The 18465-nt window shown below is 32.1% G+C and overlaps 1 protein-coding gene across 1 annotated transcript in view; it reads right to left on the bottom strand.

Moving 5' to 3' along the window:
* Positions 1-3323: 3323 nt before the first annotated feature.
* Positions 3324-18465, bottom strand: part of LOC127702277 (zinc finger protein 423-like) — a 38889-nt gene continuing 23747 nt past the window's right edge. Inside the window, exons 5-11 of the mRNA XM_052206408.1 lie at positions 15546-15685; positions 12896-14239; positions 12367-12546; positions 8394-10096; positions 7661-7786; positions 5965-6092; positions 3324-5574 (exon numbers count right to left, since the gene is read on the bottom strand). Coding sequence (XP_052062368.1) covers positions 5311-5574; positions 5965-6092; positions 7661-7786; positions 8394-10096; positions 12367-12546; positions 12896-14239; positions 15546-15685 — 3885 coding nt within the window. The 3' untranslated portion in view covers positions 3324-5310. The remainder of the gene's footprint in view (positions 5575-5964; positions 6093-7660; positions 7787-8393; positions 10097-12366; positions 12547-12895; positions 14240-15545; positions 15686-18465) is intronic.

Genomic DNA, 18465 nt, shown 5'->3' with positions numbered 1-18465 from the left:
AATGTGGTGATTACTTACAGCGTTGTAAGTTGTTTGGTCAACCGAGATATATGGCTGTAATACCTGGTGAACACAAAGCTGTCGTTACTATACCATATCATAAATTCTATACAATTCATCGATATTAAAACAATGACCCCTGGTTCTACACATTCTATACCAGATCATTGTTATAGTATCACTATTGTCAGTCAGAAGATTTGTCTTTGTGGTGTAGATAGTAGGTGCCTTTATATTCTTGATAAGCACGGGAACCATATAACCACAGTGAAGATACCAGGAACTGGTTATATACATTATCTACATCCCGGTCCTGATGATAGTGTCTACTATATAGATTTCACTTATAATGCTATAGGTTGTGTAACCTTGGAAGGAGAGGAACGATTAAGGTACACTTCAGAGCATCTCATAGAACCTCGGGATGTGATAACTGAAAAGAAAGGTAACCTGTACGTGGCCTGTAAAGGTTCAAATAATATCCAAAGACTGACATCAAATGGAAAATTCCTTGGTGTCATCCTGGACGAAGGTAATGATATTAATCATCCGTATGGAATGGCTTTCAGAAATGATTATCGAAAGCTTTTTGTACTCAATGAATTAGAAAACATATATTCAGTACTTGTATTTTCATGTTCCTAAAGACAATATGAAAACTACATTAAAAAATTAACATTCTTTTTATAAAAATCATGAAATAAATTCTAATTGTACAGCCTTCTTCTTTCACATATTGTTTTGCAGTGATTTTGAATACTTAGTATGTGACAGCGATGATATTCCATTAGTTTCTGGTGCCAAATTATAATATATCTTATATCTATTTATCTCATGTAATGCATTATTCAGACATTTTCTCTATTTTCATTCATTGCAGTCATTTTAATATAAAAAGGCTTTGACTATGAGTATGTGCTTATTACACGATTTTACATATGTATTTAAGAATCTGTTTGTCATTGTCTATTGTGAATTGTCTAATTACTCTTTAAAGGGGCATTAGCTACGATTTAGACAAAATTTAAAACGAATCTTTTTTTCAGTTTTAATAAAATCGAAATTTTAAATAATATTCCGTTATAAGCAGTCAGTTTGGCCCAAATTTGTCAAAATAGGATAAAAAATATTGCCGATGTATTATTGACTTGCAAGTCAATAATTTAACCTCATTGAATCCATATTCATGTGACCTTTAATATAACCAACCGCTTAGTTAGAGATGGGTTACGCATGTACTAGACGTGTTCAGCTATTAAAAGGAAAAGAATGTCAACATCGAAAGTGAAACAAGGGTGTACAATATGGTTGACTGATTCGATTCACAAAAAACCTTCCTTATACAGGTAAAAACGATCATTAATTTATTTTTTAAACGTATATGAGCCAAACAGATCTAGAGAAACTCAATTGCATGTGCTCTCTATCTATTTATATTTATGTTTATATCAGGTTATATGACCGTCGGCAGTCTTCGGAGGTAATCGCGATAGTTAATTAGATGGCGTCTAGGCAAAATTACACATGAAATGTTGGTATATATTATAGAGTCCATGCATTGTTAACTTTTATTATTCTATCATGTTTATTTTAGAATTTTTGTCATTTGGATATACGTTTAGGTATGTTATTAATCAAATATGAGAATTCGAGTCAAATCGGTGAACATGAATTTGACAGCTTATGCCCCTCTAACATTGAATTCATTATCTAAATACTTATATGTGCTTTTTATTTTGTTCGTTTCTGGTTAATTATGTGATAGTACATGCAGAGCCCTTGAATGGTGTATACTTTCCCATACAAGTATGGTGTAATGGTGTGTGGTGTAAGGTTCATAGTGATAGTGTGTGGTGCTCAAGAAAGGTTAATAGTTTTTTTAATTTAAGTTCGCTTTATAAAAGATATATCAAAATTTGCAATTCTCTCAAACATGTTACATTGTGAGTATTCTTGAATGATGCGAATCTTACAATTTAAATTGGAAAGCGGTAATGAACATTTTTGATAGTGTATGGTGCAATGGTGTATGGTTTAATGTTGTATCGTGCATGAGGTATTGGGGTAAGGTGTAAGTGAAAAGTTTACACCATTGAAGAACTGTAGTAGGTCATTCAAATAAGATCTGAAGCTATTTAGTTAGAAATCCGACAAACTGATGTTCTGACGTCGTATTTATAAATACGGAAACCGATAGTGAACAAAGTTTTTAACTGGACTTGGACGTATATTTAAATGTATGATTGGTATTATTTTACACAGTTAATGTTGATATATTTGAATTAAAGTTAATATAATATTTGGAATCACAATTGGTGCTTTTAAACTATGACTCAGTTATTCCCAAGAACATTTTTCATAGCAGGGTTGTCAAATATCCTTTAATATAGATGCATATGACCAAAAAAACCATCATATGGACATAATTATATTATTAGAACATATTATAGGTGCATGCACCTTGCACAATCTATGTAATTTTCTTGACAAGCATGGTTATACACATACGCATCATTTTGTAACTTGAATATCTGAGTGTATTTTTCTTTTATAGATTTCTTAAATGTTCATGGATAAGATATATAGAATATTGTAAACAATGCACTATGTTTTTTTTATCTCAAAAGTAGATTTGATGTCCGGAAAATTGATAGCCATTATGAATGCAATCTTAACACAAGGTACCGGCCATAGAGTACTCGCAGTTACTACAAGCTAGTTCAAAGCCAATTCCAACTGATACATAAACCGTGTTCTCCAGACTAAAATATAAATCAGTACACATCCAATGGATTCAGTGTAAAGATGTCATAAGCAGTCTGAGAAATGCATGATCTTGTACAATGCCAAAATATTTGTGTCCATAATGTAGGACCATAAGCTTCCTTACCGGTATAGCCTAACCTATTTAATTATGTTTTCATTTATCAAAAATAAAATCAATGTTAGTATTGATGGCGACAATGTTCATAGATTCATAAATTAAGCCCCTGTTTGCACAAGAGATGTTTAATACTTGCTAAGTATGAATCATTCAAACATTTCAAATTTTATTGACTCATACTGATGTTTTACGCCAGTCTCTTCACCAGGAGCATACATTTTTCAATATACATTAACTTGCATCCAAGTAATTCCTATTTGCAATTAACGAAAAATTCAATATTTCAGACTGGATGTTAATTTCCTTACTCTCTAGTATTTTAGGTTTCAGTAAAAGAAAGTTGTGTTGATAGTCATGCTGATTCAATTTTCTATGACAAAGAGAGATCAAGGCAACATTTCAGACTGCTCATAATTAGATAGTATAGAATGACAAAGTACTAATCATGAACGTTTTATTATATTCAAAATGAAAACAAAAAATGAACAATATGCTCAATTATCAAAATTTAATTCTATACTACCATTTGCCTGTATGAACTTTTTTACAGGTCTTATATAAAAGCTTAATCTATCACACTTTAAGCAACAACAAAAAACGTTTCATTTGCCAAAAACATATTGGTAAAAAAATGTCATTTAAGGGCAATAACTCCTATACATCATCAGTAAACTACTGTTGCCTAAATTTAATAGTGTCATTTACTATGTTTATCATTATATGCCTTCTATATGACCTATCTGTATATATATAATGTGTTAGACTTGCAATTTTTTATTGATAGACTTCAGTCCTGTGAAATTTTACCCAATATAACCCCTTTTTTATAAGCAAGCAAACCTTTAACCCTCACTCACTAAGCAAATGCTTTAGTTAAATGAAACACAAGGAGCTGAAGATTTTCAAGGCAGCACATGATGCGTATGCTAGTCCTACAAAAACTAGATGTTAGTCCAAAATGAAACAAGTAAAACATTTGCAGCTGAACATACACATTGCAACAAAGAAAAGAGTATACATCTCCCAGTTAATACTATATTCCAGAGTTTGCATTCCCTATCATGACTTCCTTGATAGAGGGTTGCTGCTCACAAGGGAGTTATTAAATCAAGAGTTCCAAATAGTGAAGTTGAAGTCATCCCTTCGAAAATTTTACTGACACCATCACAAGTTGGTTGATCATTATGGAATATCTGTTTCACAGATGACGACAGATATGTTCCAATTTTCATAACCACACTCCGTCCTCTATTCCTCAAATCTGTCCCACCAAATTAGACTTATCACCAGGTTTGTACTTACATGAGCAACACGACGGCTGTCAAATGTGGAGCAGGATCTGCTTATCCTTCCAGAGCACCTGAGATCACCCATGGTTTTGGTGAGGTTTCTGTTGCCCAGTCTTTAGTTTTCTATGTTGTGTTTTATATACTGCCGTTTGTCTTTTTGTCGTTTTTAGTTTTTTGCCCTTGTGTTGTCAGTTTGTTTTTCGACTTAAATGAGTTTGAATGTCACATTCATATCTTTTGAATCTCTTTTAGAACGGTAATGTTTGTAAAGAATTTAGGAAAAGGAATAACTTTGTGAAAAGGACACAGATTTGAAGCTGGATGAATATTTGACTCTTACATATTATCCTAATCTGACAAAACCAAAGAAGCTACATTCTGTTTGCTTTAAACTTATATGTATAACATTGAGGTACAGTTTACATAGATCAGCAGTCTTTAACATACACCACTAATCATGGACAATTTGTGGACCTTCAAATGCTGAAATACTTTATACTAAAATATAAATCCAATTATGTAAACACTTCATTTTAATGTTCAAATGTTTAAAAGGCAATCTTGAATTTATTATTTTTTGGGCTATAAGTAGTCTTTCCCCGAATTCAGTTATGATTTTCTAATATTTGTAGATCTTATCTATCTGAAAAAATTTGAAAACGCTAACAGCAGACTGACAATTGATGCCAAATGATGGTAATAGCTTACATGGACCTTTTCCTCCAAATGACTAAAAAAAGACCACAGATACATAGCTTTAATAGCTTATATTGCTCTTTTTATTCTTTCTTTGTTTTACCAGTTTATACAACTTGCAGATAACAGAAAAGGACAATAAATAATGTTTAGGACAATGTCAATAGACCACATTGTTTATATACCCTTGTCATTACCCAAAATCTGAGTTGATCAGTTGTACTTTTAAAGTTCTGAAAAGTCGAAATTAATGGATATAAATTGACAATATTGCTCCTTATAACAGAAACCTAGTAAACTGTCAATGTAAATCAATTTTAGCATATAATAACATTCAAATTTCCATCTGATAAAAACAGATGATAAATAATTATCAATAAATAGTATAGAATCAAAAGTTTGTTCTTCAAGCTTTAATAACTGAAATCATGATATATGTATCTATTCCTGAATTTCAGTTTTTATTTCACTGTCTTCACAGTCAGATTCTTCCACATAAGAAAACTCTTCATCATTTACTTCTCCAAGAGCAGATAACCCTTCTGTATCAAAACTATCCTCACTTGTAGCACTTATGATTTCATCATCATCCATTGGTGATAAGGGATCAACAATAATACCACCCTCTAGTCTTTTATCAAGGTCGCCTGTTTGGGATGTATCATCATTTTCCTTCTTGTCTGAAGATTCTATTTTGCTTTCATCCTGTTAAAATATCATTCGATACTAAATTCCATATTAGTACTTATGTAGGTTATTGTATATTGAAATATTACTAGTACTTTCTCCAGAGTCCTATATAAAAAAAATTTACTTCTCTTGCACTTATAATATTTATCTGTCAGAATGTTTTATCAGATACTTTGAATAGATGTTTTAGCCTTTGAAATGTTTGAAAACTTATCATATAAGCAGAATTCTGATAAATGAGTAAATCAAAAAAGTGTATATCTTCAATAATTTACAGGACATGCTTAACCTGTAAAGACATTAATTAACCAAGAATTTATAAACAAATTAATCCAACATTGTTCTTAATAAAAAATAATATGAGCACTGGTCATTAGATAAATCTTGAAGGCCTAAAAGACAAACCTGTAGAAAGTGTGTTCTCATGTGTTCTTTAACATGACATTTCCTTGTGAATGATTTTCCACACATAGGACATAAGAATGGTTTAATACCACCATGAGATCTCATATGGGCTTTTCTGTTCTCTTTTCCTATAAAATAAAGTGAATATCTATCATCTCTGACACTGATAAATATTCTTTTTTTTCCACATTTTTCACTTCTAATTTAAACAAGTGTAAAATTGATTAAAACATATAGCTCTTTAACTATTCAAGTATTTATACATCCTTGCCTTTCAATTTTTTGGGAATGAGCGTTCCTGATTAAGGTAAATTCAGGACCGCTGACTAAATTTTCTTGATTTTCAGTAAATCTTCAATGGTATTGTGTGCATTTCCTATTTTATTTTATTTTTTTGGTTCCTATTAGCATAAAATATGCAAAACCATATCTACAAAACTGATGAAAGTTGGCTAGACCAAACAATATTTTTTTTGGATTTGTATGGCCACACCAAATTAACAGCTTTATATTTGACGGAAATATTTTAATAAAATAATATTGTATATCTAATACAGTAAGAAGAAATTGGAAGAATTTCTCACAAACACTAGATTTTCTTAGACCAAAAATGTGCCTTAAGGTAGATGGGGTGTCTAAATTATAATCCATAGATTTTTTTAATAATTTGCCAAAATGTAGTTTATATCATGCTTTTTAAAAAAAAATAATAAAAAGAATGGGTCACGGGGCTTATTTTCACGCTACAGGTTGTTCAAAATTGACAGATTTTGTATAGATTATGTATGGAAAACCCAATTTTCAGCCATAAAACGAAAACTTCACCATAGAATTTTGAGATAAAATATGAGAAGGTAGCTTTAATAGTATGCTTTCAGATAAGAAAAAGAAAAAATGGGGTCACCGAACCCGTTTTCTTGCTACATAATAAAATAGGTAAATTCCTAACACATTCTATTATAAAAGTACCTTTATCTGAATTATCTGCCCTTTCATTTGAGTTGCCTCCCCTTATGTGGCAAAGTTGGAAAAAATTGAATCAAACGAAAGTTTTCTGTTTTTTGTAAAATACAACCATAAATATGATAAAACATGTCATTTTCTATATTGAAATGAAAATTCTTACACATGAATTACCTACTACTCTCAAAATTTGCACATTCTATTAAAGATCTAGACCGATTGCTTTCTGGTATTTCAAAATCCAAGATGGAGGAAGACACCCTATCTACCTTAATGGCCCTTTTCCTTTGATAAGCATAAAAGGAACATGTGTCTTCACACAGGTACTATTCAACAACAGCCAATAAATGTCATATTCAACATTGTTTTAATGTTATTGTCAAAACAGCACAGGCTCTGGTGACAATATTGGATGAATGGTGAGTTAGCAAAAAGAAACTTTGAAACTTCCCAAGATCAAAAATGTTCAGTTGCAATGGTCCTATTGGTTTTAAAGAAGAAAATTAAAATGTGAAATGATAACCATCAGTATGATCAGACAAAGCTATAAAGCAAATTAGCTGCAGTATAAAATGACTATCTGACAGTGATCCTCTGAATTGCCCGAGCTAAAACTCTTTATATATGCTTCTCAATGATTTGAATTTATGTCATGTGTGGTATTACATGACTAGTTGTTATCTCAAAAGTCACAAAACAAAATGCAAAAAGGATCAACAAGATTGATACTTACTTGCAAATCTTTTGTGGCATACTGGACACTCATAAGGTTTCTCTCCACTATGTGACCTCATGTGAATGTTTAAGTTCCTTGCCAAGGCAAACACCTTCTGACAGACTGGACATGGAAACTTTGACCCTGTAAAACGAGAATTTAGATTTTTCTTGAAAGATTTACGTGCATGTAATAACTTTATTGCAAAAAAGTAGAATTAAGGAGCTGGGAAAGTGCATTCAAAGCAATCTTTCATAATGCATTTAGTCAATGAATTAGGATGATGAATTGTGATATGGCTATGAAAGAACTTGAAATATAAGTACAATTTCAAAGTGTTAGAAAATAAGGTTTGAACAGTGCAATTCTTCGGTATTTGCAAAACAAATAGGAAATAATGACCCTTCAGCCAAAAAAAATACATCAAATCAAAACTGGCAAAAACATTACATGAAAAATTAACCTAAATCAGTTTCTTGACCAACTCTTCTCTCATACTTGTATCATTTTTTAGAACAAGAGTTATTTCCCTTTGAATAGCTTAAAGTCTTGATTTTTACAAGAAATTGAACTGACAATAGGTTTTTCATTCCTATAAATGCATAGCTATAATTTTCATTAATCTAAACACTTTTTACACTGTTGCATAATTTATACCCTGAATTTAAATCATAATATTCCAGGACTGTGACAAAATTCATTTAACATTGAGCAGTGATATAATCAAGAGGTCTATTCTCTAAACAATTACCAGGTTTGTGTATCCTCATGTGTCCCTGTAAACTACTGGTACAAGCAAATTCTTCTCCACACTCTGTGCACTTGTAAGTCTTCTTCTCAGTGTTCAAGTCTGCATTGGAATGACTGGAGAAGAAATGTTGTTGTAACCAAGCCATACTGTCAAATACTTCAGAACAAAGAGAACATTTGTAATTCTGCTCTCTTTTCTCATGGATTTTCTGGTGATTGTTTAAATTGATTTGACTGATAAATTCTTTGTCACATTTATCACATTTAAAGTTGAGAGATTTTACCACAGGGTTAGGAGATTTTGATGTTTTTGTGGAATGTTGATACAGGTGATTTTCAAGTTCAGCACTAAAGAAAAACTTCTTGCTGCACTCAGAACAATGATAAAGTCTTGCTTCTAAATCATGCTCAAAGGAATGTGCCTGAATTTCAGCTGCATTTTTATAAACCTTCAAACAAACAATGCAGGCATATTCTGAGTTTTGATATGTGTGTTCAATGAGATGACATTGTAATTTTGCTGGTGAATCAAAGGATGTGTTACAAAGCTTACATTCCTGTATATTTCCTTCATTTATCAAATGTTGTGTCACATGGGCCTGAATTTCTTCCTCACTGTTGAAGGATTCATGACATTTTATGCACTGGTATCTCTGTTTGTGAGTTTTTGAGTGACGATCCAATTCTTCATTAGATGAAAACATCAGATTGCAGTCTTTACACTGATAGGATGATCTGTCACCATGGTAGCATGTTTTACACACAAAGTATTGTCCTCCATTGCTGTAGATCTTTGATACTAAATTTTCCCTATTATCAAATGATTTGTAACAAACACAACAAGAGTTTGCTAATGACTTCATCTGAAAATGATGGTTGCCATGCATCTGGAGTTCTGTCATGGTAACCAAAGTCTGTCGGCAGATAATACACTGCATGTATGAACTCTGGAATCCATGTTCTTGTGAATGTAAATAAAACTGATCTTCTGTTGCTAAGGGAATTTTACACAATACACATTCATTCCCTTGCTGTATTTTACAGTGGGACAATTTGTGTTCAGCTAAATTACCGTTGGTTTCAAAAACTTCATCACAAATGTTACATTTCAAGTTACCATTATTCAGGTGTATTTTGGTATGTTTATCCAAGTCATTTCTGTTCTTAAATGTTTGACTACAGTATTTACAAGCTAAATGAAACTTATCATTCACAACAACAACAGGGAGTGACATAGAGGTCGATGCAAATGACATTGGAACATCAGCAGGTTCCTGTTTTGGAGCACTTATAAATTCATCACCATTAGCAATAGGACTCATACATCTACGCTTATTTGACAATCCATGATCGATAGCCTTATGTTTCATCAGACCAGATTGCTGGGCAAACTTCATATCGCATATATTACAAGTATGTAACATTTCTGTGTTCTTCCAAATCCCTGGCGCTGAACTAGGAGAATACTGTGGAATCTGAACTTCTGACCTTTCGGGTGTTGCCTGGTTTGGTTCTGCTTTAATTTTCAAGGGAGATAACTGCTTATCAGTAGAGTTACCATGTGCATTCTGCATATGAAGGTCCAGCAGGTATTCCACATGGAATGATTGTTCACACATTGGACAAGGATACAGTTTGTTATGTGTTGTTAAATGGCATTGTAGATCCATTTCACTTGTAAAACTTTCCTTACAAAACAAACACCTGCAAAAGACAAAATCTTTTTATTAAGTTTTTCTTACAATTTCAGATATTCTAGAACATGTAAAAATTTGTTTATTCGGCAAAGGAAAGGCCTAATATTTATCATTACTTTTTACCTCTCAGCTAGTGTTTTAGACTTTAAAAATTGTATTTGATGTTTTATAATTATATGCTACTTGAAAACTGAGTGGAAACATGGTCTTCCTTTTTAATGACAAATTAATCCAGCATGTTCTGAAATAATACATTTATCTTGTGTGTTTTCCTTAAAAAAATTTGAACAGAAATTTTAATCAACATAGTTTTTATTACATTTACATTAAGAATATATATATGAAAAAAAACAGTAGGAAAGTTAACAAACTTTCATAGGCAAAACAAATATTACTTTGAATTTGATAATTAAGGGTATATGTTTCCATTTTTACATGTTATTTTTTGTTGATCATTTGAGAAATTTTAGATACAAGTGATTGCACTTTTTGCTTTCTGTTTTTCTCTTAAAAAGGGTGCAATCATGACTGTAAAAATGAAACTATCAATAATAATTCAAATTCAATCACAGTTTGAAGATATTAAACTTCTTAAATTGGCACATATTAATTAAAGTCTATTGTACAGATCCATTTTAGGATTTCTGCAATTATTGTCTTCATGACCTTACAAAAAGCAGTATGTAAGGACACAATTAATTAGAAGGCTTGGTAAACTTCAGATGTCCTAGTAAACCTTACTGTTTTGTGTATAGTAATAAATGCACACAATAACTTCCTCTTTTTCAAGATCCCTATACCATTAGTTTTTTTGTTTGAATTGTTTCACATTTTGTCATGATGAGGCCTTTTATAGCTGAATAAACAGCATGGGTTTTGCTTATGGTTGGAGCCCTATGGTGACCTATAGTCGCATAAATCCACATCATTTGGACTCTGGTGGATAGTTGTCTCATTAATTTTCATACCATGTCTCCTTATATTCAAATGAATATTCAAAGAAAAAACTACATCCAATACATCACAGTAATGACCTTTGTTCCAAGTATCCTCATGGTACAGATATCTTAATAAACACTGAAGTAAAGTAATGACCTTTATTCCCTGTATCCTCATGGTACAGATATCTTAATAAACACTGAAGTAAAGTAATGACCTTTATTCCAAGTATCCTCATGGTACAGATATCTTAATAAACACTGAAGTAAAGTAATGACCTTCATTCCCTGTATCCTCATGGTACAGATATCTTAATAAACACTGAAGTAAAGTAATGACCTTTATTCCCTGTATCCTCATGGTACAGATATCTTAATAAACACTGAAGTAAAGTAATGACCTTTATTCCCTGTATCCTCATGGTACAGATATCTTAATAAACACTGAAGTAAAGTAATGACCTTTATTTCAAGTATCCTTATGGTACAGATATCTTAATAAACACTGAAGTAAAGTAATGACCTTTATTCCCTGTATCCTCATGGTACAGATATCTTAATAAACACTGAAGTAAAGTAATGACCTTTATTCCCTGTATCCTCATGGTACAGATATCTTAATAAACACTGAAGTAAAGTAATGACCTTTATTTCAAGTATCCTCATGGTACAGATATCTTAATAAACACTGAAGTAAAGTAATGACTTTTATTCCAAGTATCCTTATGGTACAGATATCTTAATAAACACTGAAGTAAAGTAATGACCTTTATTCCAAGTATCCTCATGGTACAGATATCTTAATAAACACTGAAGTAAAGTAATGACCTTTATTCCCTGTATCCTCATGGTACAGATATCTTAATAAACACTGAAGTAAAGTAATGACCTTTATTCCAAGTATCATCATGGTACAGATATCTTAATAAACACTGAAGTAAAGTAATGACCTTTATTCCAAGTATCCTCATGGTACAGATATCTTAATAAACACTGAAGTAAAGTAATGACCTTCATTCCCTGTATCCTCATGGTACAGATATCTTAATAAACACTGAAGTAAAGTAATGACCTTTATTCCCTGTATCCTCATGGTACAGATATCTTAATAAACACTGAAGTAAAGTAATGACCTTTATTCCCTGTATCCTCATGGTACAGATATCTTAATAAACACTGAAGTAAAGTAATGACCTTTATTTCAAGTATCCTCATGGTACAGATATCTTAATAAACACTGAAGTAAAGTAATGACTTTTATTCCAAGTATCCTTATGGTACAGATATCACACTGAAGTAAAGTATAACAAGAAAGTTAACAATGAAATGTAAAGCTTACCTGTAAGGTTTCGCTACATGTAGATGGTTGACTCGGACATGGACCTCCCATTCCATCTCAGATCGGAACACAGAGTCACATTTGGTACATTTATACAGCTTACACTCATTACTATGTTTTATAGCAAAGTGGACCTGGATGTTAACTTTGGAATCAAATATCTCTTTACATAGAGAACACCTGAAAACATATTTTTTTGTTTTATTGTTTACCAAAACATGTCTACACAAAGCAATGATAAATGGTTAACAAATAAAATAATTTTATTCAGCCCTGCGAAACAAACACACTTCTTTTTAATATGAATAGAAATTTGCTTTGTGAGATCCAACATACTAGTGTAAAAGTATAAATTGTTCAATTTTCTGAGGCGAGAGATTTTTTTTAGTAAAAGCTTCAAATTATTTTAGAGTTATTTCCCTTAGAATATTAAATAAATTCTACAAGCACAAATATTTCCACCAGATCTACAAATCTTTTTCTTTTTTGGCAAGAATGGAAAGTGTAGAACATCATTTCTAAAACAAACCTGAACAGATGATGAGCATGGATGTCCATCAAATGTTTCTGAAGCTCATCTGGTTTGGAGAATAACTTCATACAAGTAGTACATCCATACTCTGTGGTCATGCTGAGGAAATGTGTTGATGTATGTTTCTCTAATTGTTCCTCTGTTGGAAATTGATTTTTACACACTTTACACGTAAACTGCACCATTGCAGAGGAAATGTGTAAGTTAACATGAGCCTGGAAATTCTTAATGTCATAAAATGTGGCATTGCAGTGGTCACAGGTGATGGACTCTTGGTGTGATGACCTGTTGTGACTTGGACTCTTTGATAATTGGGAGTCTTTCATAGTTCGCTTGGCATCAGTTGGACTTGATAGATATATACTGCTCGGTGATGGTCTTCTGTCTGCCTGATTGCTAAAAGTTTGATTAGGAGTTCTTAGATGGCTTGCAGTATATGTTGGAACTTTAATTTCTACAAGTTCAGTGGGTTCCTTTTTTGGAAAGTTTAGAACGGTTTTATCAGGTGTTCTTCTTTCTGGCCTAATATCCTGCTTTACTTTTAAACTTTTATCTTTATCAGAACCTACGGAGCTTGATCTTGAACCTGAACTTCCGCTAGAGTTTTTTTCTTTGTAATGGGCAACTTTCTTGTGAATAGATAATGACTCTATACTTGAGAAATGTCTGGAGCAGAGTGTACATGGATATTTAATGTCCATGCATGGCTGGTTCTGGTGTACTGCTCTCATGTGTTCATGTAGACTGTACAAGTTATGGTACGGTGCATTACAGTAGTTACATGTGTACACTTCTGTGGAGCGTACATTGTGTATACTCTGCATGTGTAATTCCAAAACTTCAAGCGAGTCAAAATCACTACAGAAGCAGTACGGACAGACTAACATGTCTTTTGATTTCCCAGGACTCTGGTCAGGATTATATACAGGACTTTCTCTATGGCTTACACTCAGGTGATTACAAAGAGCATCATAACTGAAGAAATTTTTCTGACAGACTGGACACTGGTTCCTTCTGTCATTCATGTGACTGGTTTCAACATGCTGGTCTAAAGCTTTCTTCCCCATACATATTTCTCCACAGTAAGTGCACTGGAACACTTTTTCTGCAGGACTACCCTCACAACTATGAACAGACATGTGGGCTTGAAGTTCTGTAGCAGATAGAAAAAACTTGTCACATTTCATACAACGAACAGATTGTAGACTTTCCATGTCACTTTTGTGAATGGCCTGATGAGCTGTCAGTGCTGGACCTGATGTAAACCCTCTGTTACATAGGTGGCACTGGTACAGCTTTGCACTGTCATGTGTTTTCATGTGGCTCTTCAAGTGATCACTCCTAAAAGAACAAATCATGAAAATATTATACGCTGACCTGCCTTTCAGAAAAGGTCATACAACTTTACAACCAGTAGTAATTTGTACAGTTCAAGGGTGTTATTTGAAAATTAAAATTAGAGATTTGAGCTGGAGATGCAAGTACATTGGGGAATAACCAGACAGAAAAGGACAGGCATTGTTAATTTTCATCTTGAAGGTTGTTTTTTAATTCATATGAGAAAAATCTAAGTGCATAAGTGTGATAAAATGTGTCATTATTACTGAACAGCTAAAGACATTTTTGTGTTATCTCATTCTTGTTCTATTCACTTAGATATATAGGTATTGTGAAATAAGTAACAGGACCTTTTGGAAATTAGAGTAACCTATGTGTAAGTGAAACAATGCTACACTCATTTTATCAGCATATATCATTATTATCGTCATGTTTGTCACTTATTGGATAAGTAGTACAAACAATCAGATTAGATGTTTGGTAAAGTGTATCTAAAAGAGTCACAAAAAGAACAATAAGCATAAAGATAAAAGCATGATCCATCAGCTAGGTACATGGTTAAATAGTTCACTTACTACTTTATATGTCTACAATGCATGCTAATTTGATTATGATTAAGGTGGAATATTACTTGTAGTCAATGCATTTCATTCATAATTATTACTTCAACTCACTGAAGAGTTATAACCAAATGTATGAAAACTTGTTATTTTTATGCCCCACCTAGGGGCATTATGTTTTTCGGTCTGTGCGTTCGTTCGTTCGTCCGTCCATTCCTCCATTCGTCCGATCTTCCGTCTGTCCCACTTCAGGTTAAAGTTTTTGGTCAAGGTAGTTTTTGATGAAGTTGAAGTCTAATCAACTTGAAACTTAGTACACATGTTCCCTATGATATGATCTTTCTAATCTTAATGCCAAATTAAGAGTTTTAAACCCCAATTCACCGTCACGGTCCACTGAACATAGAAAATCCGTCTGTCCTACTTCAGGTTAAAGTTTTTGGTCAAGGTTGTTTTTGATGAAGTTGAAGTCCAATCAACTTGAAACTTAGTACACGTGTTCCCTATGATATGATCTTTCTAATTTTGATGCCAAATTAGAGTTTTGGCCCCAATTTCACGGTCCACTGAACATAGTAAATGATAGTGCAAGTGGGGCATCTGTGTACTATGGACACATTCTTGTTATATATGTTTGAGAGTCCGATTTTACGTGTATTTGTAGATTTTTTTGCTGTCTTCAGATAACAGAATCTTTTTTTTTTTCAAACAGCTTTTCCCTTGATCTAAATGCATTATTTAACAGTAACCTTGCAAATGCAGAAGAACACTGCATACACTTGTACTTCTTGTCTCCTGTGTGCATTTTTACGTGTCTGTCCCGGCTCCTTTTGTGTCGAAATAATCTTTTACAATAATCACATTTGAAGGGTAGTTTATCTTCGTGTATCTGAAATCAAATAAATTGTTCATTCACAATATCTATAAAAATAAAGTCATAAAATGAATGTATTTTTTTCAAAAAAAGAAAATTGAAGTTTAATATTTTTGGTCTCAGTGTCTCACTCTTTCTCTCTATTCCATAATTCTTGCACTCAAACATATTGCTACAAAGTAGTAAAACCCTAATTTGATGGAAAACTCTGATTGACTAGAACATCCTATTCACATGTACACCTGCATATAACATTGTATCAAACCTCTGTCCAATGTCCACAAGAGTAAAGTCAAATTCATCTGTGTTGTAGTGATTTTGATAACTATAGTAGGTAAAGAATGGAACTTTCCTTCAATTTATTCCTCTTTACTAACTTTATATCCCCCCAAATCCCAACCCACCCCACCCATACTGGTACCAACCGTTTTAAGGTTTAGGGGAGGAGCTGGATTTTTATGTTGATTGAAAAAAAAAATTTAAAAAATTGTGAATTAATTTACTTTAAAAACACAAACAGACTTTTTGAAACAATTTTTTCACCAAAATTTATGACCAAAAGTATTTTTCCCAAAACTTTCACTTATTAAATGATAGCTATAGGCTGTCTGTAACTTGCAGTGAGGTGTGAGCTTTTGTTCTGTTTTGAAGGCTTAAATATAATTTTGAGATGAGGAACAACAATGAAAAGTTTTTTTGAGACATGTTAGGGTAATTTCATTAATAAATACACCATACCCTTTATTTTCCATTGATGCCTTACAATTAATGTAATACAAAAGTGATTATTGGTAATTAGTCAACTACAATGTATTTATTTTATTATATTTTCATTTAGAATATTGTTTTTTTAAAGGTTAATATAAATTCCAGGTTTTGGTTGTTGTGAGAGGATAATTAAGGACATCAATCATTGCATATACGAGGGTCTGGATTGGGATCCTTCATTTCTGTATTCTTTAATTTTTTAGGCCATTTTTCCTACTCTTTAGACTTTTTGCCCATTGTTCTCCAATCTTTATATTTTAGCTCTCATTATTCTCTACTCTTTAATATTTTGGTCCACTTTTCTCTATTCTTTATATTTTTTGCCCATTATTCTCTATTCTGTAAATTTTTACCCCCATCCACACCCTCGATCTCATAAACAGCCTCTCCTTTTAACAAATTCAACTCTTTTCTGTAAATACATTTTTATTTTTAGCACATCTATTGGAATAGCTCAGATGTTTTATTACTTTATCAAATATGTATTTCTAATTAGATTTGTTTTTCAATTTCACCAATCAAATCCAATACTTACAGATTTCAATATCCAACAATCAATTTAAAAAATTCAAAATCCAATGTGTCTACAAAACTTACACCTTCAACACTTTTCAAAGTTCAATCATGTTTTTTCCAATATTATCATAAGAAAACATTTAATGTAAACTGCTAATTACACATGTGACACCATTGTGAACTTTTGGCTTTTATAATGAGTTTCTCTACTGAGTAACATATTGTTCGCATCAACATGTGTTAAAACATCACAAAATGGTGATTAAACTAATAAAGATAACATATACATTACTACATGAAAATGCTAAATTTAAAATGCCATAAAGAAAGACTTCTATTTTAGGAAAACTGAATAAATATATACATATTTTCTTGTAAGTGGTCAATTTGTATTGTCACAATTATTAGCTAAAATAAATGAATTCCAATCCATGTTTGACCGAAGCTGTATTTCTGACAATGAAATCTGATAGAATGTGATCTTACTCCAACAGTTACGTCAGAGTCAAAGTGAATTTAGTCTAAATAGTAAATATAAGGTGAGAGACCCAATAAATATTCAAAGTGCAACAGTTCCTGGGTCATAATATAGCTTAGAGATCAGAACATATGTTTATGTGATGTGAAAATGAACATGCTTTATACTTGAATATGGAATTCTATACACCTAGTTCACAATGTGTTCACAGGAAGACAGGTCCTAACATTGTATGTCCTTTGACTTCTTAATGTTGGGTGAAAAGAAGCAGAAAGGACAAATTTCCTTGATTAAAGTTGGCTTTAAACAACTAGAATATTTATTGATATTTGTAAATTGATGCAATCCATTTTTGACATCACTTGATTTTTTTAATATAAATGAAAAGAAACATGAGGTACAAATCAATGAGTAAGTTACCAAAACCACTAATTTGGGCATGGTCAGAAAAAACATACAAGAAAGTAGTAAATATATGAAACAAAATTGCTCCTATGGATAGCTGTAACTTTGTCAAAAAGTAAAAATTTGGGTAAAGAAAAAGGTCCAGTAAGGGCTAATTTTGCCCTAATATTATGAAGTAAATCTGATAAAAGATTTTTTACATTTTTTAAACACTTTTTAAAAGCGTCTACTTCAGTCGATTCAATTAGTTTATAATAAAGAATTTGAACTTATCTGATCATTTAAGATGCTCAAATCCAAGCTTAAATCTGAAAAATCTATCAAATATGCCATAAAAAGATCTTTTCAGATGGTTTTTTGTCTCATATGTAATAAATTTGTAGTTTTATTCCTAAAGGATCATCAAGTGCAGAGCAGATGTCATTTTAACCAATGTGTTGTCATTCACTGATGGTGACGAAATAAACTTTTTGGAGTCAGGTGTATCTAACCCTGCTGTCACATAACCATGACAACAAAATCTATAATCCCTGAAATCCCACTAATGTTTTTCATACAACTGATGTTGTAAAAATTCATCTGCCCTTTATATGAACTCTATCTTAGTATAGTATGGATAAGAATCAGT

Source organism: Mytilus californianus, unplaced genomic scaffold (assembly GCF_021869535.1).
Source record: "Mytilus californianus isolate M0D057914Y unplaced genomic scaffold, xbMytCali1.0.p SCAF_5, whole genome shotgun sequence".
Taxonomy (NCBI): domain Eukaryota; kingdom Metazoa; phylum Mollusca; class Bivalvia; order Mytilida; family Mytilidae; genus Mytilus; species Mytilus californianus.
Note: the sequence above shows the minus strand (reverse complement) of the source record. Positions and strands in the feature narration are given on the sequence as shown.